The sequence below is a fragment of the Sesamum indicum genome, linkage group LG2, assembly GCF_000512975.1.
Source record: "Sesamum indicum cultivar Zhongzhi No. 13 linkage group LG2, S_indicum_v1.0, whole genome shotgun sequence".
NCBI lineage: Eukaryota > Viridiplantae > Streptophyta > Magnoliopsida > Lamiales > Pedaliaceae > Sesamum > Sesamum indicum.
In genome coordinates, this window is record NC_026146.1 from 11,597,428 (window position 1) to 11,622,857 (window position 25,430).

Consider the following 25,430-nt stretch of genomic DNA (forward strand, 5'->3'; position numbering starts at 1 on the left):
GAAAGTAACCCTTTAAAATAGAGAAAGTTCGGATCAGGGTGAGGAGTGGGCTGGGTGATGGGACTGGGCCAGGAGATGGGCTTGGGCGGACTTGGGCTGGGCTACCATTTGAGTCATGAGCCATTTATAATAACATTCGAATACATTGGATCTCTTATAAGTACGAGTCGGGGTTGGGTCTTGATAATCCTACTTGGACATGGACCTTCAATCTCGAAACTCTCTACTTTCGATCAGATAACAAGTTTTCTTCTTGAATGATTATGCAACACCATGATTGATGTCTGCTTACGACCTTCAAACACAACATTGTTAAAAGATGAAATTCACCAACAAAGTAGCAGAATTCATGGTGAACATTTCGGTGGGAGAAATAAGTTTTTTATTTCTGATAAAAACTGATCTAGTTACAACAAAACTGCAGAAATATATATACGGTTAAAACGAAGAAGAAAAGCTAACTACTTTACCTGCCGACTTCAGCATGGATGCCAGCGTGTAAAAGTGTTAAAAAATAAAAATTGTTAAACTAATAAAAGTGTAAAACTGAAGAAACACGATTACAAAGAGTAAAATAGAAGCAGAGTGCTGCAGCCTCATTATCGTCAATGGAGTTCTACTTCTGATGCAGCTGGAATTGGATTCATCTTCTACAGCCCCTCCTCAAGATGGAGGCGAGGACGAGAGACCCATCTTGGAGAGAAGATGAACAAAATCAGGGGAAGGAAGAGCCTTGGTGAAAAGGTCGGCCAATTGATCAGAACTGCGGATGTGTGAAGGGGAAATAAAATCGAGCTTAAATTGGTCCCGAACAAGATGACAACCAATGTCCAAGTGCTTCGTACACTCGTGGAAGACCGGGTTTACAGTGATGTGAAGCGCATCTTTATCGTCGCACCAAAAAGGAATCGGCAGAGAAACAGGGATATAAAGATCACGAAGCAAAAACGAAACCTAAAGAAGTTCACAAACAGTAGATGCCATACTACGGTATTCAGCCTGGCGGAGGAACGGGAGACCGTGGCCTGTTTCTTCGTTATTCAAGAAATGAGGGAGGAGTCTAAGAACACACAGAAACCAGTAATCGAACGGCGAGAATCCAAACAAGAAACCCAAGAAGCATCGGAGTAGGCGCTGAGCTGAAAGGAACTAGCAGAAGAGAAAAACAGACAAGATGAAGGAGTGCCCTTAAGGTAGCGAAGAACGTGCAATGTTGCATCCCAATGAGAGCTTTGAGGAGCCTGAAGAATCTGACTTAGTTGCTGAACGACGGAGGAGATATTCGGGCGCGTAAAACTCAAATAGGAAGACGACCAACTAAGCGTCTAAAACGGCCAGGATCAGCAAGGAGACAACCATTGTCAAGAACCAGCTTAAGTCCAATAGGCAAGGGAGTGGGAGCAGGTTTAGCATTAACCATGGAAGCGTCTGATAGGATAGCTTGCAAATACTTATGCTGCGAGACCAAGATGCCATGTGGGGAACGAGCCAATTCGAGGCCAAGGAAATATTTAGCAGCCCGAGATCCTTAATGGTGAAAAGACGATGGAGATAATCTTTGACAGATTGAAGAGCAGCAGAAGCAAAGCTCCATTGACGATGATGAGGCTGCAGCACTCTGCTTCTATTTTATTCTCTGCAATCGTGTTTTTTCAGTTTTACACTTTTATTAGTTGTTTAGCAACTTTTAGTTTTTAACACTTTTACACGCTGGTATCCATGCTGGAGTAGGCAGGTAAAGTAGTTAGCTTTTCTTCTTCATTTTAACTATGAATATATTTTCTACAGTTTTGCTGTAACTAGATCAGTTTTTATCAGAAATAGAAAATTGATTTCTCCCACCGAAATGTTCTCCATGAATTCTGCTACTTTGTTGGTGAATTTCATCCTTTAACATGGTATCAGAGCCTTCAATTGAAGGACTCTGATTACCTAACAGATTTGATCTTGACAGAGCTTGAAGTTGAACAACAATGGCAGCAACTTCAGCCACTACGACGGCGACTAGATCCAGAGAGGCGCCTTTGCCTGAACAACTACAACTCCATAGATCTGACCACCCTGGGATGGTACTGGTAAGTGCAACTCTTACTGGAAACAACTACCTAAACTGGAGCTTTGGAATCAAAAGAGCATTACGCGCTAAGATGAAAATCGGATTCATTGACGGACCATCTGTGAAACTGCACGCCAGTGATCCACACTTTGAGCAATGGTTTAGAGTCGATAGCATGGTAACCACTTGGATATTAAACTCAATTTCCAAAGAGATTGTTGAAGTGTTCATGTATATGAAATCATCACGGAATCTGTGGCTCGATTTAGAACAACGATATGGTGATTGTAGTGGTCCGCAATTGTACCAACTCCAACGAGAAATATGCTCTATGGTGCAAGGGAATCTACCTCTGTCCACGTATTTTACGAACATGAAGAGACTTTGGGATGAAATGGGGGAGCTAAAGCCAACTCCGCAATGTACTTAGAACAGATGTACTTGTGGCGCTTGGAACACAGTTGCAGAATCAACCGCCTTCACGCAACTTATGAAATTCCTTATGGGGCTCAATGACAAATTTGATAGTGTAAGACACCAACTCTTAGTTATGGATCCAGCACCTACAGTTAACAAACCCTATTCCTTAATACAAAGTGTAGAGAAGCAGAGGCGAGTTCACGTCGAACTTGCAGACAACACTGAGAACATTGCATTGAACATTAGATGTGGCTCCAGATTTGATAAAAAGAGATATAATGCTGACAAATGCACATTACATTGTACGCATTGCATCAAAACAGGACATAGCAGGGATACTTGCTTCAGACTTCACATCACACCCGATTGGTATAAGGAACTCACGGGGAGGAGAAATAGAGATATGGGATCTGCTAAGGCCTATAATGTGGGACAATAACGAGATCAGAGAACCAGATGCAGCACAACACTAAAGAAGAGTTGCTGCAAGAGTTAATAAGGCTGATGAAGAACAATGTACAGCCTGAGGTGCAAGGGAACTTGGCTCATGAAGACGATTTCGCAGGTATGAACGCTGCCTTTTCTAGTTCTGAGAAATAACATTTTATCTTCTTGGATTTTGGACACGGGGGCGACTAACCATATGTGTGGCAATACTTGCTTTCTTGAAAACCTCACAGCTCTTAAAAATCCCACACTTATACACTTACCCGACGGCTCTACTCACTCTGTTACACAAAATTTTCATTCTTACCAATGTATTGTTGGTTCCCTCCTTCAAGTTCAATCTACTCTCAGTCCCCAAACTTTGCTCCTCATTATCTGTCGAAGTGTTGTTTCATGCGTCTCATTGTATGTTTCAGGACCTGAAAAGTAAGCGAATTATAATAGTGGACAATCAAGCTGGAAATTTGTACTTTGTGGACAAATCCTCCTTTGATTCTAATGTGATACAGTCTTATATTAATAAGCAATTTTCATGTCTTACCTCACATGATTGTATTGATTCCACAAAACAAACTATTTATTTTCTTTTCTAGGACAATAAAGTTTTATGTATTAGAGACATAAAAAAAAATAATAATCTCCCGACTCTGTTGATGATGTCAAACAATAGAGGACAAGACAGCTACCAAGACAACCCCTTATTGCGAGTGTAGGATTCTCTACTTCTGATCATATGGTTTCCGCTTGAGGAGGACAAATATTAGGACAGATTTTTCATTCTTAGGTTCTAAGAAAAGTGAAGAAGCAGCAAGTTTATTTGCATACTGGTGGAACAATTCCTCGATTATTTCACTCCCAAAGTGATTTATCAGCAATTGCTCAAAGACTGCCCTGAAGAATGAGGCACGGTCTGTCGGGACGGTCAAGGTGCGCTTCCCTGGGTTGTCTATTATCTCCATTCTCTCAATTGTATAATTGTCGCTCCTCTCTAATATGGCCCTGAACTCTTGTGGGATTGTAATATGCACTGGTAAGTTGAATGAGTCCACCTTGGCCTTGCTGAATCTTCCCTGCAATGAGAAAGAGTACCAGCTTATAATGCAACTCCGTCGCAATAGTATTTTGTGGTAGTTAATAGAATTTCTTGAGAGGGTATCCAAGTCGTCCCTATAACAAGTAAAATAGGTATAAAAACCCCTGTAATAAATAAATAAAACAAGCGTGCTTTGATATTTTGAAAAAGAAGTGTTTATCCCTCCTCCGCCTTACTGTGTTTTTTAGTTTCATAATTTTGAATTTATTTTTGTGTATTGACATGTATATTATATATTTCATTCATATTTTACTATGTATAACACTTGGTGTTTTGTTTTCTCTACAGTTCCAATAAGCCCAAGAATGAGGTACGTCGATGGATAATATTTATTCAGATTAAATGCATTTTTTGTTCCCATAACTTAAAGAATTTGGCTTTCTTGTCCTTTAATTTTTTAACTTGGCATTTGGTCATGTATTTTTTTAATTTTTTCATGATTTTAATTCTTTTGTTCGGCAAGGGATAATTGTATTAAATAGGGGTAATTCTGTCCATTCAAATAGGTCAAAAGTTTAGGTCAAAATAGTATACTACTCACGTTTCTAGCGCGTGGAAGTGACTCTCCTTTTTTTTTTTTTTTTGCAGAGTTTATAATTATGGGGTCCTTTTTTATTATTTAATTAATACATTTTAGTTTTTTTAGCAATTTTCGTATAACACAAAAGGTATTTTGCAATTTTTTCTATATCAAAATTAAAATCAAATGTGTGAGGAGATCTAAATTACTAGATCGCATTTATAATTAATCAAAATGTAGGACTAAATGAGTCAAACCCTCATAATTATAGGATAAAAATTATAATTTTGAAAAATCATCAGCCTACTCCGCTAACTATGCCTGATATTAATTTTAATTTTTTAAGTTTATCTCTTTTAATTTTAGTCCAATAATTTTCAAAATTGCGTAATTTTAATCTTCTGACTAAATTTCAAACAATTTTATCCATAAATATCTTTTCAATAACAATTTTAGTACATATAAGCATAATTTGCATTTAATTGCACTTTATGCCCATGCTATCGTCATAATGGTGTCAGAGCTTATTAATAACTCCGAGCTTCTACTACATGACGCATAGCTTTATGCCTATTCCCGAAGCACAACTCTCCGTAAGGGGTGACTCAACACTTAACGCGAACCAGTAGTGCTCTGGGTTAGCAAACTGATAGGTACCTTTGGATGGGAAACCCCACAACCCGGCTGGACGGTTAAAATGGTGTCAGAGTAGTTTTTCAATAAACCTAAGCTCCTGTTCAACCTGATTATACAAAATTTTATTAAGTCTCTATATTGGAGTATTCCCTAAGGTCGGAAGAAATAGAGCTGTGTTGTTTGTTACTGAAGGAGTTAAGTACCCCCTAACCATCTATTACGGTAGTGTGGTTGAAGGAAGTTTGTAAACCGAGGAATTAGAATCCCAGGAACAAGGCGATCAAACAAGATATGAATTTATGGAGTGTTAATTTTATTTGGAAAGTATATTGCGCCTTTTAAGAGCATTAGGATTAGGACAATTGTGTTGAAGTACCAAATCTACACAAAATTAAAAATTACATGACCAAAATTAATCTTGTAAATGTTAAAGAATCAAAATAAATTTAAGGCATAGATAGAGAACGAAGCTTTCCGTTTTCCTATATAATTTTACCTATTGAAAATTATGTAGAAGGGTAATAAAATCAAGTGGATCCATTTTACCTCAACTTAAAATAAAAGATGTGATCTAAAGATCAAGAAATAGGTCAAGGATAGGTTCATTTTACCTTTTCCGCCAAGTCCATGAGGCACGAACCCAATATATCAAAATCAGTAATCGACGTGTAGGCTGTGTTGGGATTCCAGAAGGCAGGGACTGCAGGGACAATAAGGGCCATTAGCCCTCCAGCCACCAACTCCTCCGCCCTGGCATCCAAGAATGCCTCTACATCCTTGGCATACTGATTCGAATACGCTTCAAGTACTTCTCTTCTTGCTCCAAAACAGTGAATCTTCCCTCTGATCCATGCAGGAGATGCATTATCTGCCACTTCCTTTGGCACCTTAGATAGCCAATTTAGGGAACAAGATGAATACCCAAAATGAAGGGAAGATTTGGGCAACAGACGGCCATGAAAAGAACCTGGAATTCCGGTGGCATAGTAAAGTCTTTTGGGTGGGAGTGAACTGAAAAGAGTGTTGAAATCATTGGTGACTTTGTCGTTAAAGAACACCTGAAAATCTGGAATATGGGAAGTTTGTCCATCTGTTTTGAATTTTCTCTTGATGGCTTCAGTTATAATTTTCATGGCTGCAAAAGAGTTATGCCCGGTTGAGCAGCCAAAATCAGCAATCCTGAATGGGGAGGAACGGTGTTTGACATCTAATTTTCTCGAAATTTCAGCTTCAATTATCGGTTTTGCCACATCTACTGCTCCTCTCTGCATTTGAGAGGAACATGTTCAATTCGATGTCATGTGTGTGTTATGTAACGGCTGGAAATTGTGGATATTTTTCAGTCAAATTGGCCAGCAAGATGTGCTACCTTTATTAAAATTAGAGTAAATTACGAATTTATCTGATATTTGGCATAATTATGAATATTGACTCATTATTTGAAAAATTAACAAAATTCTCCTAATTTTAATGGTCATCTAACAATTAGCGCATTCTCTTAGTCATTCCATCCAATTTTTTGTGGCGAACTAATTGAAATGCACTTGTTGATTAAGGATTATAATTTTATTTATTTTTTAAATTTTTTTTATTTTTTTATTGACTAAGTGGATAATTTTTTTCATAATGTTTTTAACTTTTTTCATCCACTCTGTCCATTTTTTTTACAAACTTTCATTTTTTTTTAAAAACAAAATACAATAAGGGCATAATTGATGGGTCAAGTGCTTTTTTAGTCTCATAGAATAAGGATAGAATTTTTTTTAGTACCACAACTATGACGGGTGTCGCTTTTAATCACATAAAACTTATAATTATGCATTTTTAGTGCAAAAAATCATGTGTGTTATGGTTTTGGAACTAAAAAAGGGGTTGTAGTTTCTAGACTAAAAAGTCCTAAAATCACACATTTGGGGTTAAAAGGTCATGATTTTGAATTTTATGGAACTAAAAGCATCACCTAACATAGTTGTGGCACCAAAAAAAATTTTGGCCCTTGTTTTATGGGACTAAAAAATCATTTTGCCCATAAATTCAATTTTATATATCAATCCAAAAATTACATAATTTCATTAAATCTCAGGGGATATTTTTAATTTTTCAAACAATAAAATGATAATTGTAATTATACTAAACCTTAAGGGAGATAATTATAATTTACCCTTAAAATTATTGTCCTTGTTGTCAAAATGAATGTGAAATGGGCCAAAAGTATCACCCCTTATATTTACAGGATGAAAATTATAATTTTTCCGAAACTATATTATTAGAAACAAAATAGTAAAGAAGTGCATTTAAAACCCTTTTCACATGAAACTAAGCCCGGGTAGGTTAATTGGGTATTGTATACCTGGTACGATGAGTTTTGGGCATAGCTATTAGGTCCATCTCCACCATTCATAACATATTGCCCAAGCATTCCTCCTCTTACCACAGTACTGCTGTGGGGATTCGCAATATGATTCTGGATTCTAAGGTTGGAATCTGATTGGCAGCTCAACATGCGGATGTGAATCCTTGCAGATATGATCAAGTATCGTCCCGAACAAAATGACTCCATCTTCATTTTGTTATTTGTAGCTCATTCAGTTGCATTTATAGATATTGCTAATAAGAGTTAATGGCACTTTTTATCCTAATACTTAATGCATAAATTGTCCGTACTTTTTGAAATAGCTTTATGGTCACATATTATAATGTTTGCTGTTTTTTTTCATCCTATCATTAAAATTTGAACGATATTATACGTAATCATTAAGTGTGAACGACATTATACGTAACCATTAAGTGATCGGCGGCTTGGAGGATGGGAGAGGAGGTTGACCAAGGAGGTTTTGGAGGAAAAAGTATCACGTGCGTGCACATGATAATGCTGAGTTATAAGGAAAAAAAAAAAAAGAAAAACTCTAACAAAATTAAAATCGAGAATGAAGAAAATTTTCAATTTTTTATGCCTACTAGCAAGTTCATCCCCTTTACACATGGACATATCTATCTTATTTTTATTAAATTTTTAAAAGCGTGTGAACTACTTATGATAGATTACTGTGTAGGGTGTTGATATATTCGTATATATATATAAAATTCTGGGTTGATTGTGTTTGTTGTGACGTTGGGATCACATGTGTATATTAATTATGTACATATTTATATATATAGCTACAGTGGTTACTTAAAGTATGGTGTTAAAAGAAAATATAGCCGTAGCAGGGATACAGGGTGCTACACCTTGGTTATTCCAAAATAGCCGTTATAGATCCCAACTAATAATATAACTAATTTATTCAACTTTTTAAATTTTATATCAACTAATAAACTAATTTTATTTCCTTTCTTTCTTTCTGTTTTTTTTTTTTAAATCTAATATATTGGTTTGTATATTTTACTCTTATATAATCTATTTTAATGCATAAAAAATTATTTATTATATGAACGCAGGAGCAGCTTGCCACAATGGCAAGTATCATTATAAAAGGAAGAGGGTTTAAAGTGATAGTTTTGATATCACTACACCAAATTATTATAATACTAATAATATCTTACAACTTTCCCACTCATGTTAAATTAATTCCATAGAATTACATGTATTAAAAAATTAAATTTACTCCCTTTTTATTTTAACTTAGTGTTAATTGGAATTGCAATAACATATTTGTATTTATTTTGTATGTGTATATGATTATAGTTATCAATTTAACATATATTGCATAAAGTGTTAATTTTTAATTTAATTTGGATTAAATCTATTTTGTTTCTATCCCCAGAGTTATGCATTCTGTTATCATTTCCAATCGGATGATTCATTAATATATTTTTTGGAAAAGAAAGGGGTATTGGGCAGCGTTAAAAGCCTTTTTTTTTTTTTTTAGGGAAATCTTTTTCTATCAGGAATTTAAAAAGTTTTTTTTTTTTGCGACAAACAAATAAAATAAAAAATAAAATATAACACATTGAAATAATCTGAATCGGCCTTACTAAAAAATTGACCCATTTCATTTCAAAATCCAATTCCCAATTTCCATTCTCTCTTGGGTTAATCAATAGAATATGGAATTCGTTCCGCTCTTAGATGTAGCATAAGAATTCTTCTGTTTACCTTACCAAATTCGAAACAAAAAATACTTTATTTTTGTCGACAAAAAAAGAAAAGATACTCAAATTTTTTTTAGTATATTATATCATATTTAAGGTGGGGAGTATTATTTCCCCATCAACCTATTTGTTACAATAATATAAGGTTTTCTTTTTCGTATCGATCGATTTTTTCTCTAGAGAAGGGCCGATAGAAAATCTTTCATTACTAAAAGCATCGCAATTAATTGATTCAATTTCAAAACTCTTTTATGTAACTTTCTTACTTTTTTATTTTCTCTGAATTCCTATATAGACCCCAGATATCTTTTCCCATCAATCCGGACAAAAACACTTAGGGAAGAGATTCTGAATAAATATGTGTCAATTTTGGATGATCCAAAATAGGGTAATTTCTAGAAAAGAATAGAATCTCTAATTTTCAATAAATATTGAATATTATAAAACATAACTATTTATATAGCGATATAGAATTTTGATTTCTTTATCACAATTCTAAATTCGAATATTATTCTATTCGATAGTCAATCTTAACTATTTTTAGATAGGCAATTTTCTTTTTTATTTGTGATTTTGAATTCACATGACATTTGAAATTCTTTTTGTTACACTTTCGTATTTTCTATCCTATATATTTCTAATGCTATATTTCTTTTGAATTATTTAATTAGTTATAACTAATCAGACATTCATCGGCTTTCATTCGAAAAAGGGTAAGTTAGAAAAAAAAAAAAAATCGACTGTTCAAGTATACCAAATTGCATGGGAAAAGAGACAGGAAGAGAAACATCTGGGGTATATATTAATCTATATTCAATTGCCCATATAGAAATGATAAAATCCAATTTGATTGGATCAAATACGGGTTTCCTATTTTCCATAGTAAGAAAGAAAATACTTTTTCTCGAAATAGTAATCGCTATCTAATAAATTCAAGGTTCCAATATAAATGAAAAAAAAAAAAAAAGGAATGATATCATAATAAGATCCTAATCTCAAAACAGAAGGGAGGTGGATATGGCGGAATCGGTAGACTCTAAGGACTTAATTGGATTGAGCCTTGGTATGGAAACCTATTAAGTAGTAACTTTGAAATTAAAAAAAAACCCAGAATTAATAAAAATGGGCGATCCCAAGTCAAATCTTGTTTTCTGAAAATAAAGGTTTGGAAAACGAAAAAACAAAAAAGATAGGTGCGGTGACTCAATGGAAGTTGTTCTACCAATGGAGTTGACTGTATTGGCAGAGGAATCTTTCCATGAAACTTCCGAAAAAATAATGACAAATTGTAATATAAAGGAACAAACTATGAGTTTTAATCAAACAAAAATATTACTAAAAATTATACGCAGAAGCTATTACGTGATATCGTATCTAATTTTGAAAATCAAGAGCATTTAAGTAGGACTTTTATTTGAAATAAGGGTTGTCCTTAATTTTGCATTTTAGATACCACTAGGAATTAAGTTGGAAGTGCCCCAAAATCATATTAAGCTTCTCGTGGTTTTATTGACGATATCAGACAATATATAGAGGATGAGAAAACTATACGTACTGAGACAAGTTTATTATGGGAAAAAATGAAAGCAACTTTATTGTAATATTATAAATCAGTAAATTATTCTATCATAAAAAAAAATAGTAATTTAATTCTCTATGTTTTTAAACATTCTGCAGTTTACCCCCTATGGTTATCAAAATAAATCAATTTACCTTATAGTAAATTGCTTCATTTTAAAGAATACAAGAAGATAAATTACTATTTTTATTTAATAGAGAGGTAATTTCCTCCATCGCAGTATGACAGAGGTAAATTGCATTACACTCGCTTATTATGACTTAGGAGCAGGATTCTCTACTTCTGATCATATGGTTTCCGTTTGAGGAGGACAAATATCATGATCGTTTTCTCATTCTCAGGGTCTAAGAACAGCGGTGAAGCTGCCATTTTCTTTGCATATTGGTGGAACAATTCGTCGATTATCTCACTTCCGAAGTGATTCGTCAGCAATTGTTCAAAGACTGCTCGGACAAATGAGGCACGGTCTTTGGGGGCAGGCAACGTGCGCTTTCCTGGATTGTCTATTATCTCCATTCTTTCGAGGGTGTAATTGTGGCTCCTCTCTAATATGGCCTCGAATTCTTGGGGGATGGTATAGTGTAATGGTAAGTTGAATGAGTCTACCTTGGCCTTGCTGAATCGTCCCTGCAAATATGAGTAGATTGCATAAATGGGAGTTTACTACATTGCATAAATGGGAGTTTACCTTTTCCGCCAAGTCCGTGAGGCAGGACCCCAATATATCAAACTCAGTGATCGACGTGAAGGCCGTGTTGGGATTCCAGAAGGCAGGGACTGCAGGGACGATAAGGGCCATTAGCCCTCCGGCCACCAACTCCTCCGCCCTGGATTCCAAGAATGCCTCTACATCTTTGACGTACTGATTCGAATATGCTTTAAGTACTTCTCTTCGTGCTCCAAAACAGTGAATCTTCCCTCTGTTCCATGATGGAGATGTATCATCTGCCACTTCCTTTGGCACCTCCGACAGCCAATTAAGGGTACAAGACGAGTATGCAAAATGAAGGGAAGCTTTGGGCAACAGACGGCCATGAAAAGAACCTGGAACTCCGGTGGCATAGTAAAGTCTTTTGCATGGGAGTGAACTGAAAAGAGTGTTGAAATCATTCACGGCTTTGTCGTTGAAGAACACTTGAAAATCTGGAATATCGGAAGTTTGTCTATCTGTTTCGAATTTTCTCTTGATGGCTTCAGTTATAATTTTCATGGCTGCAAAAGAGTTGTGCCCCGTTGAGCAGCCAAAATCAGCAATCCTGAATGTGGAAGAATGGTGTTTGACATCTAATCTTTCCGAAATTTCAGCTTCAATTATTGGTTTTGCCACATCCACTACTCCTCTCTGCATTTGAGAGGAACATGTTCAATTAGATGTCATGTGTGTGTTACGTAACTGCTGGAAATTGTGGATATTTTTCAGTCAAATTAGCCAGCAAGATGTGTTATCTTTATTAAAATTAGAGTAAATTACGACTGAACTTTCTTGAAATTTGACATAACTATGAATACTCCCTCATTGTTTGAAAAATTAAAAAAATTCCCCTAATTTTAGTGATCGTCTAACAATTAGCCCATTCTGATAGTCATTCCATTCATTTTTTATGGTAAACTAACCGAAATGCGCTTATGGATTAAGGATTATAATTTTATTTATTTTCTGAAATTTTTTAATTTTTTTATTGACTAAGTGGATAATTTTTTTGTAATATTTAAATAGTTTCATCCACTCCATCCAATTTTTTTTACAAATTTTTATTTTTTTAAGAAAAAAAATACAATAAGAGCATAATTGATAGGAAAAAGGCTTTTTTAGTACCATAAAATAAGCAGAATTTTTTTGGTACAATAATTATGACAGATGTCGTTTATAATCCCATAAAATTCATAATCACGCAGTTTTAGTCCTAAAAAGTCATGTGTGTTTTGGGACTAAAAATGCATTACTTGGAACTTAAAAGGGGTTGTGGTTTCGGGATTAAAAAGTCCTAAACTCACACTTTATGGGACTAAAGAATCATGATTTTCAGTTTTATGAAACTAAAAGCATCACCTGCTATAATTGTAGTACTAAAAGAAATTTTGCCTTTGTTTTATGGGACTAAAAATCATTTTGCGCATAATTAATAATTTCATTCCTCAAATCAAAAACTATATAATTTTATCAAACCTCAGGGGTATTTTTAATTTCAAATAATAAGAGAGTATTCATAATTATACTAAACCCCATAAAAGCTAATTATAAGTTACCCTTAAAATTATTGTCCTTGTCATCAAAATGAATTTCAAATAGGCCGAAAGTGTTACCCCTTATACTTATCGAATGAAAATTACAATTTTTCCTAAACTATATTATTAGAAACAAAATAGTAAATAAGTGAATTTTAAAACCCTTTTCACATGAAATTAAGCCCGGGTAGGTTAATTGGGTATTATATACCTGGTAGGATGAGTTTTGGGCATAGCTATTAGGTCCATCTCCACCATTCATAACATATTGGCCGAGCACTCGTCCTCTTACCACACTGCTGTTGCGATCTGCAACACGATTCTGGATTCTAAGGTTGGAATCTGATCGGCAACTCAACATGTGGATTTGGGTCTTTGGAGATATCATCAACCATCGCCCTGCACAAGATGACTTCATCTTCATTTTGTTATTTGTAGCTCATTCAGTTGCATTTATAGATATTGCTAATAAGAGTAAATGGCACTTTTTATCCTAATACTTACGGCAGAAATTATCCGTACTTTTTGAAATAGCTTTATGGTCCCATCTCATAATGTTTGATGTTTTTTTCGTCCTGTCATTAAAATTTGAACGAAAATTATACATAATCATTAAGTGATCGGTGGGTTTGGAAGAAAAAGTATCATGTGCATGCATGTGATGCTACGAGTTATAAGCCAAAAATAAATAAATAAATAACCCAACAAAATTAAAATCGAAATGAAGAAAAATTTCAATTTTTTATGCCTACTAGCAAGTTGCATCCGCGTTGCACATGGACAATTAATATTTATCTTATTTTTATTAAATTTTTAAAAGATAGCTATCAAAATTATAAACATATTATAAAGTTTATGTTATGAAAAAATAATATATTAGTAATAATTAATTTGTTGAAGTATTAATATATTAATTATGATATGGTGTATAATAATTGCAATTTATTAAGATTTGTTTTCTGAAATGTCCTGAATAAAGATATAGTTTCTTTGCAATATCTGTGGATTTGTTGAGTTTGTTTCACTTTCTTTCTCTTGACTTTTGTTTGCTTTTGTATTACTAAATTAATTATTTTAATGAAATTATTAAGAAATATAATTCTAATTTTGACTTTTCTACGAAATGTTTTAGGAAAAATAAAATCTTTTAGATTGTGTAGGTTATTATAAATTCTAAACATTTTGCAACAATAGGGTAGAAACTGGCGGAGATGAATTTGCTACAAGAGCATTTTTGCAGCCTCATCTTCCTTAAAAAAATAATTAATTAAGAATAACATGACAGTTTTTTACTAATTGACTTTTAATATTAGATAATCATCCATTTACCTTGTTATATTTACGTTTATATTAATTGTTTTATAATATATACAATGGGAGTATAATAACAATTATAAAGACGACATGAAGAAATTAAGTTATAATATATATATATATATATATATATATATATAAGTAAAAGTAGATAATACCAAGAAAGGTTCATTATATATAAAAAGAGATCAAACTAATTATGAATCCAAATTAAAGTTGCTATGGAAAAGCAAGAAACAACATTCGTGTATAATGATATGTTAAAGAAAAAACTTATCTCAAAATGAGATGTTAAAGAAGAATTTAACCAGTATTGTGATAAATAATAGGGTTAATTATATTTTGCCATTTGAATTATGATCGTTTTTATATTTTAGTACCTAAACTTTTTTTATGTCAATATACCATCTCTACTTTATGAAATTTTGCTTTTCGCCCTTTATAACTGTTTTTCAACCAAATTTTATATCAAAAAATATTATATGCAGTTCACATGTGATACTTAAGGTTATGTAGTGTGATATTTTTCACATATACACAACATATGATGTTTTTCTAGCAGAAAAATCAATAAAAAAATGATCGTATATGGCAAAGTACAAATCTCGCAAAGTTGAGATGGTAAGTTGAAACAAAAAAAAAGTTTCTATGGCAAAATAAAAAATGGGGATAGTTTCAATGGTAAAATATAACTTACCCTGAATAATAAGTTTAAAATGTGTTTAAAACGGTTGATAGTGAAATATACATGGTCGAAAGAGCTATATATATATATATATGATGGATATATCAATAGTCATAAATTATTTATAAGGATATAAAAGTAATATTTACATACAAGCAACATAATAAACACATATACCTGACCATACTGAAAAACTCTCAATATCACTATAAATATTTCATATATTATTTTTTATACCAATTTCATTATTCATGATTTGACAACTCAATACTTTCTTTCTCTAAAAAATTCTCTCACTATGGACATTTGACTTGGGAATAAGCGTGTGTCGAGGGTAATTCTCCAATTAAATTTCTCAATTAATCCACAACCACATCATTGGCACCGTTGGTGGGAAAATATTACCTCAGCATTTAGAATGCAGACCAGATCTCAAACTCGCGATCTTCAAGGGGTGGACGCTACCCATGAAACACACGAGAATGAAGCAGGGCAACTCCCACCCCATGAACAGTCACCACCTCACAGGGTGACCCCCTCACACCGTGAGCAAATCCTGCTAAAGGGGATAGCGATACCACCCCGTGAACAAGCGCTACAGTAGGGGTGGCCCAACCTCCCTGTGACCAAGCATCACCTCTATCCCAAAGAGAATCGCCCACTTGAGGTGTTCCACCTTGAGAAACGATGATACAGTTAATGCAAAAAATCTTACTAGCTCTAATCTATGATGCGTCCACTCGAGCAGCCACACAGGCAATAGCTCAATTCACAACTCATCACCCCGTGAACAAGTCCCTTCCTTCCCCTCATAGAAGTTAAGAAGAGTCTTTGGCCCTAAGCGAAAGGAACAGAGGTGGGAGAAGGTTAATAGCAGAATCTCCAGACTGAAGGTCGCTCAGGGACAGGAACAACACCCCTCACAATCAAGAAAATCCACGACACCCATATTATCAAGGGGTGTAAAGGACACTTATCGACCATTGCCTCAGCTAGGATTCCTCAACCTTATGTCCCTAGAATTCCTAGTTAAGGCACTTCCAGTAGGCATGAAAGTGTGAAATCTTTTAGAATATGTTGGAATAGGGGACCCACAAGAACATTTAGACCAATATTATGCTAAAATTGATCCGTATGACTTCAGTCATGCCGCCTATGGCAAGGTCTTCCACACTACGGTCTCAAAGTGTGATCTAGCGTGGTTCAACTAACTGCCCATTAGAACTATCTCCAACCTCGAACACTTAACCTAATATTTCTTGCATCACTTCTCCATGAATAAGAAAGTTCCAAAAACAGTCGCGTACCTTTTCACCATTCACCGAAGAGAAGATGAGCTACTGAGAGAGTACGTCCAAAGATTTTTGGAAGCTGTGCACGAGGTTCCCCATGTCAACCATGAGTTGTTGGCTAACGTCATCCAATAAAACTTGCTGCCAAGAATGTTCAAAGCATCTATAGTAGGAAAGCCCTACACTTTAGAAGAGTTGCTCCTCCAGTCGAGAAGTATATAAGAAGAAAAGAGTCGAAGGAGGCAAAACCTATTTCTAGTGCTAAGAAGAAAGGTAGAGATGAGGAAAATATGCCGAAGAAGGAGGAAAGCCGACACCTACCTCCCATTAGGTTTACACATTACACCCCCTTGAATGTCGCTAGAGGAGAAATATTAGTCATTGCAGAGCAATCAGGGTTGATTAATTAATGGCCAAAAAAAATGAAGGACAATCCCAAGAAGCTAAAGTCTGACAAATATTGTCGCTTCCACTTTGACATGGGGCTTACAACAAAGGAATGTCATCACCTCCAAAATGAGATAAAAAATTTGATCCAGCAGGAACACTTGAACGAATATGTCAACTAATATCCACAAGGACGCCAATTAAACCAAAGGCCGAGTGTGATACATCGAAGCTAACATCATATCCAACTCCTCATGACGATAATCTTCCCACAGCATGAGTCATCTAGTGACTTCAAGAGGACCAACAGGAAGAGACTCCCTCGCTATAAAAGAGTGACCCTAAGTTCACGTAGTAGAAAAAATTATCTTTTAGTTATTCGCTTGTAATAGAAGAAAGCTCGAGTAGGAACTCAACATATCCTTCTCCCTTTTTGATTTTTTCTAAGACATTGTAATGCAAATGTTGAGTAATGAAGATGATTGTCTTGTATTCAACAAATAAAATCAATTTAGACGTAAAGATCCCTGAAATTTCAAGAGGACCCTAGAAGCAAATATCGTCGTTGCCCTAGAGCCAAAAGTCATTGCGTTGCAATCTCATACTGAGATCCCCATCAAGAATGTTGCTCCGCAAACTTTGCATCCCCTTGAAGTTGGGTAAAAGACCAACTCCAGAACATCAATAAGTATCCTTTGAGACAATGTCCCCTCATCAAGAATGTGGTAAAATATTAACTCCTATGTATGAGCAAAATCATTCTTTGAGGCAACATCAGCAAAAATGAGTCAAAAAAGTACAATGCTATTTGAAGAAGTGCAACAATTACACTTATAAATACTAAACATATTGGTGATTACATTCCAAAATATGCGGCTAAAGAGCCGGACAAACACTATCCGAAGTATTAAATATTGCAAAATTACATAACAAAATTTTCGACCATATAAGTCGAGAGAAAGTCATCCCAAGTATCGTCTATTGCCAAATATATACCAAAATGTTTGACCATATCAGTCGGGAGAAAATCATCCCTTGAGGCAACATCCGTATAAGTAAAAAAATACTATTCAAAGTATTAATCCAATTTGAATACATGCGAAAATTGAACATATTAAGTCAAAAAAAAATGTAGTCTCGATACTAAGAAAAATTTGGATTAAAAAAGATACTACGCCCCTCCACCTTCCCCAAGATCTTGGGGAGCTTCGTTTCCACAAGTAAGAGTTGTCTGCTATTCCTCATCCACCTCGAAGTCGAGTAGAGGCGAGCTTCTCCAAAAACATGTTACACCCCAAGTAGGGGTAGAAATAAAAATACTTTCTATCAATGGTAGAGGAAGACAACTTGGCGACCGATCGCATGTTCCATAGTGAATGAAAATCATCTAGTATAACAGGGAGTCTTATCTCTTAAGATGATGCGAAACCTCTCAAAACACATGAAAGAGTTCAGTATAAAATGACTAAAACAATAACTCTGAATAACCTTTACTAATAGAAAGTGGGAGTAAGACAGAATAAAGTTATGATTTGTATATAGGATTGGAGTGGGAGTGGAATTGGTAATTTCAAGTTCATTCCTATGTGCTTGGTATAAGTAAGGAAAGGGATTAGTTATTCCATAGGAATTCTTAGTCCCTTAGGAAAGGGATTAGTATTCCATCCCCAAAATAATTGTATTAGCTATTTCTATGAGCTTGGAAATGGAATTTGTTTTTCTTGACAAAATGGATTTTGTAATTATATTATACAAGGCGTTGATATTTTTGAGGCATATTTACTGAGTATGATTTTTTTTATTAATTTAAAATATATTTTTAATTAATAAAACAATATTGGTAACAAAATATTAATTCATTGAATTTAATATTTAAGTTTTATTAATCCAAAATATTTCTTTGGTCAAGTATTTTTGACATTGTAAATGGATTGTAATTAAATAGATTAATTCATTTGATAGTTCAAATTAATAGAATTTATTTGCAGAAAATACTAACTATGTGTAGATTCGATCAATAAATTATTTTTCAAGTAAATAAATAAAATTTGTCATATATTCTTTTAAATAACATATTAGATATTATATAAATTGCTTATGACCTTCTATAAGTAATTTTCAAAAATAATACTATTATATAATGCCCTTCCCGTTAGTTGCAATTACTTGACTAATTTCCATGCTGACTAATTTAAGTAACAAAAATAGTTAAATTAGTCAAGTAATTAAACTATAATTTAAGTAACAAAAATAGTTAAATTAGTTATTGTAACCTGGGCAACCAACTCAAAAGATCAGCAGTTGCCGGTCTAAATATTAAGCGTTTCTACCTGATCAAGTGTATATGCACGAAAATCATAGAGATGTTGAGAGTTTGTGTGGTTAATAATTAATTCTAGAACAAATGAAATTAAATAAAATGAAATGAAAACAACTTGCAACTACACATATATATAAGAAATTTTGTGTCGGTTTTTGTAATGGCTTTTAGGTGAAAAATATAGCTGTTAAAATATGTAGCTGTTATAATTTTCTCATTTGGAACGACTTTTGTAATAGAAGCAGGTAAAAATAGCCATTCATATTGCCACAGTGTTTGTAACACGCTTTCAACATAGACTTTCTTACGGTTTTTAGACAGATCTTTTAGCGGCCGTACATTTTCTCTACGAGTCGTTTCAATTTAACGGGCCGTGACAAAAACCATATAAAAACTAGTAATTACCAAAAGATGATTATGGGTTTTGTAACCGTCTTCCTTTTTTAAAAATTTGTAGCGGCCTTTTATACATTATTTGTAATGGTGAACATTATAAGAAATGTTGGCCATCCCTAATTTCTATAACCATTACAAAATTCCTGAAAAATTGTAACAGCCTTCATCTTGTAATGAATTTTGTGATATATATATTTTGTAACGGTCCCTTCAACATTACGATTTAGAGAGATTTATATTATCTCCGACATGACATCATCACAATTTATCTATTACAAATTTGTAACAAAAGCCGTGTACAATGGAATGGCCCTTGGCTATTCCAAAATAGCCGTTACAAATCCTGCATTTTTTACAGTGGGCGGTCGAAAAATACATAAGGGATATTTTTGGTAATCTAAAAAGTTGGTGTTGCAGTGTGAGTGATCGTTCTTTGAGGGTAAAAAGTGTAATATATCTATACTTTTATACTATATAAAAAAGAAAAGCCCTCCACACTCCAAACGGCGGTTATTGACACAACCATACCAATTTATTGTAAAGCCAATAATGTTCAACTAATAATATAATTAATTTATTTAAATTTTTAAATTTTATATTAACTGATAAATTAATTTTATGTAATTTCTTTCTTTCTTTATATTTTTTTAATCTAATATATTGGTTTGTATATTTTACTCTTATATAATATATTTTAAAGCATGAAATATGATTTATTATATGCACGCAAGAGCAGCTTGCCACAATGCTAGTAACATTATAAAGGGAAGACGATTTATAAACTCAAAGTGGTAGTTTTGATATCACTATACCAAATTATTATAATACTAAAATATCTTTCAACTTTCCAACTCATGTTAAATTAATTTCATGAATTACATGTTCTCAAAAATTAAATTTACTCCCATTTTCTTTAAACTTATTGTTAATTGAAATTGAAATAACATATTTGTATGTATTTTGTATGTATATATAACTATAGTTATCATATATTGTACAAAGCGTCAATTTTTAATTTAACTTAAGTTAAATATGTATTGATAATTAATGCATTCAAAAAAATTATCAAACAATCTTGTACGTAAGGTTGTAAGAAAATGACAAATTATAATATAAAGCAAGAAATTATGAGCTTTAACATAAAAGTATTTTTACGCACAAGTTCTACTTGCCCACGTATCTAATTTCAGAAAATCGAGAGCGTTTAAGTAGGACATTTATTTGTAATAAGGGTTGTCCTTAATTTTGCATTTTAGATTCCACTAGGAATTAAGTTGGACTTGCTCCGAAATCTTGTTAAGTTTCTCCTGGTTTTATTGATGATATCAGACAATATATAGAGGATGAGGAAACTACACGTACTGAGACAAGCTTATTATGGGAAAAAGTAAAACCAACCTTTCTTCTTGTGATATTATAAATCAGTAAATTATCCTTTTATAAAAAAAAATAACAATTTATTTCTCTATATTTTAAAATTCAATAATTTACCTCTTGTGATTTTCAAAATAGAGAAAGGGAGGTAAATTGATACTTTTTTTAATAGAGAGATAATTTGCTCCATTGTAATATGACACAAAGGTAAACTGCATTAAACCGGCTTATTATGACTTAGGAGCAGGATTCTCTACTTCTGATCATATGGTTTCCGCTTGAGGAGGACAAATATCATGATCGTTTTATCATTCTCAGGGTCTAAGAACAGCGGTGAAGCTGCAATTTTCTTTGCATACTGGTGGAACAATTCGTCGATTATCTCACTTCCGAAGTGATTCGTCAGCAATTGTTCAAAGACTGCTCGGACAAATGAGGCACGGTCTTTGGGGCCAGGCAACGTGCACTTCCCTGGATTGTCTATTATCTCCATTCTTTCCAGGGTGTAATTGTGGCTCCTCTCTAATATGGCCTCGAATTCTTGCGGGACGGTATAGTGTAATGGTAAGTTGAATGAGTCTACCTTGGCCTTGCTGAATCTTCCCTGCAAATATGAGTAGAGTAATAGAATTATGTGACTCGATTGCAGCAATATTTCTTGGCAGGTCTGCATGGTTGATGTAATTTCTCACGGGTTTAAATCCAAGCTATTTTTCAAAAAATTGAATAATGAATTAATTGGAATATAAGACGAGACATCAACTTAAAATACAAGATACATTTTGTACGATAAAGAAATAGGCGAAAGAATTACTTCATTGCATAACGAGGGTTTACCTTTTCTGCCAAGTCCATGAGGCAGGACCCCAATATATCAAACTCAGTGATCGACGTGAAGGCCGTGTTGGGATTCCAGAAGGCAGGGACTGCAGGGACGATAAGGGCCATTAGCCCTCCGGCCACCAACTCCTCCGCCCTGGATTCCAAGAATGCCTCTACATCTTTGACATACTGATTCGAATATGCTTTAAGAACTTCTTTTCGTGCTCCAAAACAGTGAATCTTCCCTCTGTTCCATGTTGGAGATGTATCATCTTCCACTTCCTTTGGCACCTCCGACAGCCAATTAAGGGTATAAGACGAGTATGCAAAATGAAGGGAAGCTTTTGGTAACAGACGGCCATGAAAAGAACCTGGAACTCCGCTGGCATAGTAAAGTCTTTTGGATGGTAATGAACTGAAAAGAGTGTTGAAATCATTCGCGACTTTGTCGTTAAAGAACACCTGAAAATCTGGAATATGGGAAGTTTGTCCATCTGTTTCGAGTTTTCTCTTGATGGCTTCAGTTATAATTTTCATGGCTGCAAAAGAGTTGTGCCCCGTTGAGCAGCCAAAATCAGCAATCCTGAATGTGGAAGAATGGTGTTTGACATCTAATTTTTTGGAAATTTCTTCTTCAATTATTGGTTTTGCCACTTCTAGTACTCCTCCCTGCATGTAAGAGCAACATGTTACACACTTGGAATTGTGCTCTTCCAGAAACAGAAATGATTTGCTCTTCAGCAAAATTTAAACCCCATTTCAATTGAAATGGAAATATACCTGGTAAGATGAGTTTTGGGCATAGCTATTAGGCCCATCTCCACCATTCGTAACATATTGCCCAAGCATTCGTCCTCCTACCACAGTACTGCTGTGGGAATTCGCAATACGATTCTGGATTCTAAGGTTGGAATCTGATTGACAGCTCAACATGCGGATGTGAATCCTTGCAGATATCATCAAGTATCGCCCCGCACGAAATGACTTCATCTTCATTTTGTTATTTGTAGCTCTTTGAGTTGTATTTATAAACAATTTAATAAGAGTTAATGGCATTTTTTATCTTATACTCAACGATGTTTGGCAACTATTTTCCATACTTTTCAACATAATTTAATAATCTCATATCTTAAATATTTACTGCACGTTTTATCCCATCATTAAAATTTGGATGGCGTTGCACGTGGCCATTAAGAGATGGGTTGTTGTGTGTGTAGGGGTGGGGGGTTAGGAAATTGACCAAAGAGGGTTTTGAAGGGAAAAACATCATCTGCCATGCACCTTATGCTGCTCCTGTAAAAAAAAAAAATTATCCCGTATGTTTTAAAAAATGAAGCAAATTATTTCCCCTCCCCTTTCTATCAACAATGGTTTAGATATGAGTAATTTGCTTCATTTTCAAAACATAGAGAATAAATAAATTGCATTTTTCCCTTGAGTTATATGAAAAAATAAATAGATAAACCAACAAAACTAAAATTCAAAAGAAGAAAATTTTATGTTCTTTATGCCTAAAAGAAGGCATCATATGCTCTTGGGATTTCGGAAGCCTCTTGGGTCAATTCTTGATCCTCTCAATCAGTCGGTCACTTAACAGTCACGTATTTTACATGTAGAAAGTCTGTTCAAATATTAAATTCGAGATGTAGAAAGGACAACTAACATTTAAAATATAACACACAAAATTAATAGCTATTTGAAAATGTATTGAGCTATTTCTACAAAACGGCCTCACACATGGACAAAAAAAATTAATTAACTTGTGCTAATAATGGTCTTTCAAGTTGTTGGGTTTTATATCAAATTAATGGGAAATATATGAATTGTCTGATTTAGAAAATATTCATATTAAACTTGAATGTACTTTAATATATCAATCTATATTTATATCCACATCTATAATATATATATATAAAATGTGAATTTCCGAATTGTTGGTTTCAATAATGAAAGAAACATTTGTACATTACTTAAGTACTTTTTTAATAAGTAAAAATTCATTATAAAATAGTACGATTTCATTAGAGAACAAAGTTGGTTGGGCAGCTCAGAATTCCTGCAAATTATGTGGATATAATTTTAGTGTTAAAGATATAATTTTAGAGTAGCCTAGATAATAAACTAAAATAACTACACTACAAACATAATTTTCTTATAAAATAGCAAAATCTGTTGCTAATTATGTTAGGAATTGAAACTACAGCAAGCTTGACATTTCTGGAGCAGCAAGAGCAGCAGCCTTTTGATTGGAAAAGACGAACAAGGAAGAACAGAGCATTTCGAAGTGCAGCCTATTCAGGACTATAAGTCGTGTTCCTGCTGTAGCGATTTTTTATTTCTTTCATTAGTTGCTTCTTTCCTTCTTCTCTCTCCCTTCCCAAAGTTAGTTTGTTAGTTTTTAGCCGTTTGGCAGTTTATTGCTTTTTTTGGCTATTTGTAGCATTTTGTTCTTGCTTTGTATTGCTGCCTATTCTACCACTATACTCTTTCTTTTCTTCTGAGATAACGGAGGCAATGTTTTCTTCTTTGATTCAAACATGGTACCAGAGCCATAATCTGGTGGTATAACCTTCATCTTCTATCATGATTCACGCAAGATTCACTAAAACTCTGTTCTTTATTCTTGACGAAAATTTTACACAAAATGGCTGGAAGAAACATCCAAGAAAGTATGATCTCAATTGAGGAACAGAAAAAGTTGCTATGGCCTGAAAAACAGCGATTACATGGAGGGGAGAACCCTGAGAATGAACTTAGTGTCAGTTCCTTTGGATGGAATGAATTTCTTGACATGGAGCCGGGCAATCAAATTGGCATTAGGTGCGAAACAAAAACTTGGATTTATTGATGGCACTTGCACGAAGCCTGAAGAAAATAAGAGTGAAATAATACCATATGGTGGTCTCTTGGCTGTTAAACTCCATCACGAAGGACATAGCTGAACCTTTCTTGTATACCACTTCAGCACAGGATTTATGGGAACAATTAGAAGCAAGATTTGGAGAAACCAATGGGCCTATGTTGTACGATACACAAAAAAAAAACATTTGCCTCTCTTTCCTAAGGTGATATGACAATCTCTGCTTACTTCACTAAACTTAAGATGCTATGGGACGAACTAGCTGACCCAAATCCTTTGCCCCAATGTACATGCGGATCAAGCAGAAAAATAGTAGAGATGAACACATCAGGCCAGTTGATCCAGTTCTTGATGGGGCTGGAAGAGAGTTGTGACCACATAAGGAGTCAAATCCTTCTAATGGAGCCTTTACCCACAATAGGAAAGGTTTACTCCATGCTGCTATGGGTTGAGAAACAATGGACAATTTATGTAGGAACTGCACACAATGGAGCTATGAAGGTGAGGTCTTTTAGCATGAAAAGACAAGTCAGCAATGAAGAAAGACAAAAGGGAAAAGGACCACTAGATAAAAGATCACAACACTGTGATCACTGCAAAAGAAGTGGGCACACCAGAGAAACTTGTTTTCTGTTGAAGGGGTTTCCAAATTGGTACAAAACTCTCTTAGAGCAAAGGAAAATGGAAAAGACAAGTGCAAACAAGGCATATAATGTGAATGCTGAAGAAAGGCTGCAGGGACCTATACCTGACATGGGAGCCAATTTTTCTGACTTAATCAGAATGGAGATAAGGAAGGTCATGCAGGAACATGACTTTACACGAGAACATGTTACAAACTCAGCAAATTTGGAAGACTTTGCAAGTAATACATCAACCATTACAAATGTATATATACATTCTCCAAAGCC

General features: G+C 34.3%; 3 protein-coding genes across 3 annotated transcripts; all 3 read right to left on the reverse strand.

Annotated features, from left to right (window-relative positions):
- On the reverse strand, positions 3,588–7,573 carry LOC105155929 (probable S-adenosylmethionine-dependent methyltransferase At5g37990). The gene is made up of 3 exons (XM_011071910.2): positions 7,523–7,573; positions 5,784–6,437; positions 3,588–3,993 (listed from the first exon to the last, which is right to left on the reverse strand). Exons 1-3 carry the CDS (start codon positions 7,571–7,573, stop codon positions 3,643–3,645), a joined length of 1,056 nt encoding a protein of 351 aa, XP_011070212.2. The 3' UTR covers positions 3,588–3,642.
- LOC105155930 (probable S-adenosylmethionine-dependent methyltransferase At5g38780) lies at positions 11,117–13,493 on the reverse strand. The gene is made up of 3 exons (XM_020691948.1): positions 13,281–13,493; positions 11,532–12,203; positions 11,117–11,470 (listed from the first exon to the last, which is right to left on the reverse strand). Exons 1-3 carry the CDS (start codon positions 13,491–13,493, stop codon positions 11,120–11,122), a joined length of 1,236 nt encoding a protein of 411 aa, XP_020547607.1. The 3' UTR covers positions 11,117–11,119.
- Positions 21,091–22,655, reverse strand: LOC105155931 (probable S-adenosylmethionine-dependent methyltransferase At5g38780). Its single transcript, XM_011071913.1, has 3 exons — positions 22,440–22,655; positions 21,675–22,328; positions 21,091–21,441 (listed from the first exon to the last, which is right to left on the reverse strand). The coding sequence occupies exons 1-3, from the start codon at positions 22,653–22,655 to the stop codon at positions 21,091–21,093; spliced, it is 1,221 nt and encodes a 406-aa protein (XP_011070215.1).

What these genes read in the sequence shown, in the direction of transcription:
- LOC105155930 (XM_020691948.1), bottom strand. Translation starts at nt 13,493, where the DNA reads ATGAAGATGAAGTCATCTTGTGCAGGGCGATGGTTGATGATATCTCCA. An exon ending in CCCAAAACTCATCCTACCAG is followed by an intron (nt 12,204 to 13,280) that starts GTATATAATACC and finishes TCTAATTGAACA; the next exon opens with TGTTCCTCTCAAATGCAGAG. An exon ending in TCACGGACTTGGCGGAAAAG is followed by an intron (nt 11,471 to 11,531) that starts GTAAACTCCCAT and finishes TCATATTTGCAG; the next exon opens with GGACGATTCAGCAAGGCCAA.
- LOC105155929 (XM_011071910.2), bottom strand. Translation starts at nt 7,573, where the DNA reads ATGAATGGTGGAGATGGACCTAATAGCTATGCCCAAAACTCATCGTAC. An exon ending in CCCAAAACTCATCGTACCAG is followed by an intron (nt 6,438 to 7,522) that starts GTATACAATACC and finishes TCTCAAATGCAG; the next exon opens with AGAGGAGCAGTAGATGTGGC. An exon ending in TCATGGACTTGGCGGAAAAG is followed by an intron (nt 3,994 to 5,783) that starts GTAAAATGAACC and finishes TTCTCATTGCAG; the next exon opens with GGAAGATTCAGCAAGGCCAA.
- LOC105155931 (XM_011071913.1), bottom strand. Translation starts at nt 22,655, where the DNA reads ATGAAGATGAAGTCATTTCGTGCGGGGCGATACTTGATGATATCTGCA. An exon ending in CCCAAAACTCATCTTACCAG is followed by an intron (nt 22,329 to 22,439) that starts GTATATTTCCAT and finishes TCTTACATGCAG; the next exon opens with GGAGGAGTACTAGAAGTGGC. An exon ending in TCATGGACTTGGCAGAAAAG is followed by an intron (nt 21,442 to 21,674) that starts GTAAACCCTCGT and finishes TCATATTTGCAG; the next exon opens with GGAAGATTCAGCAAGGCCAA.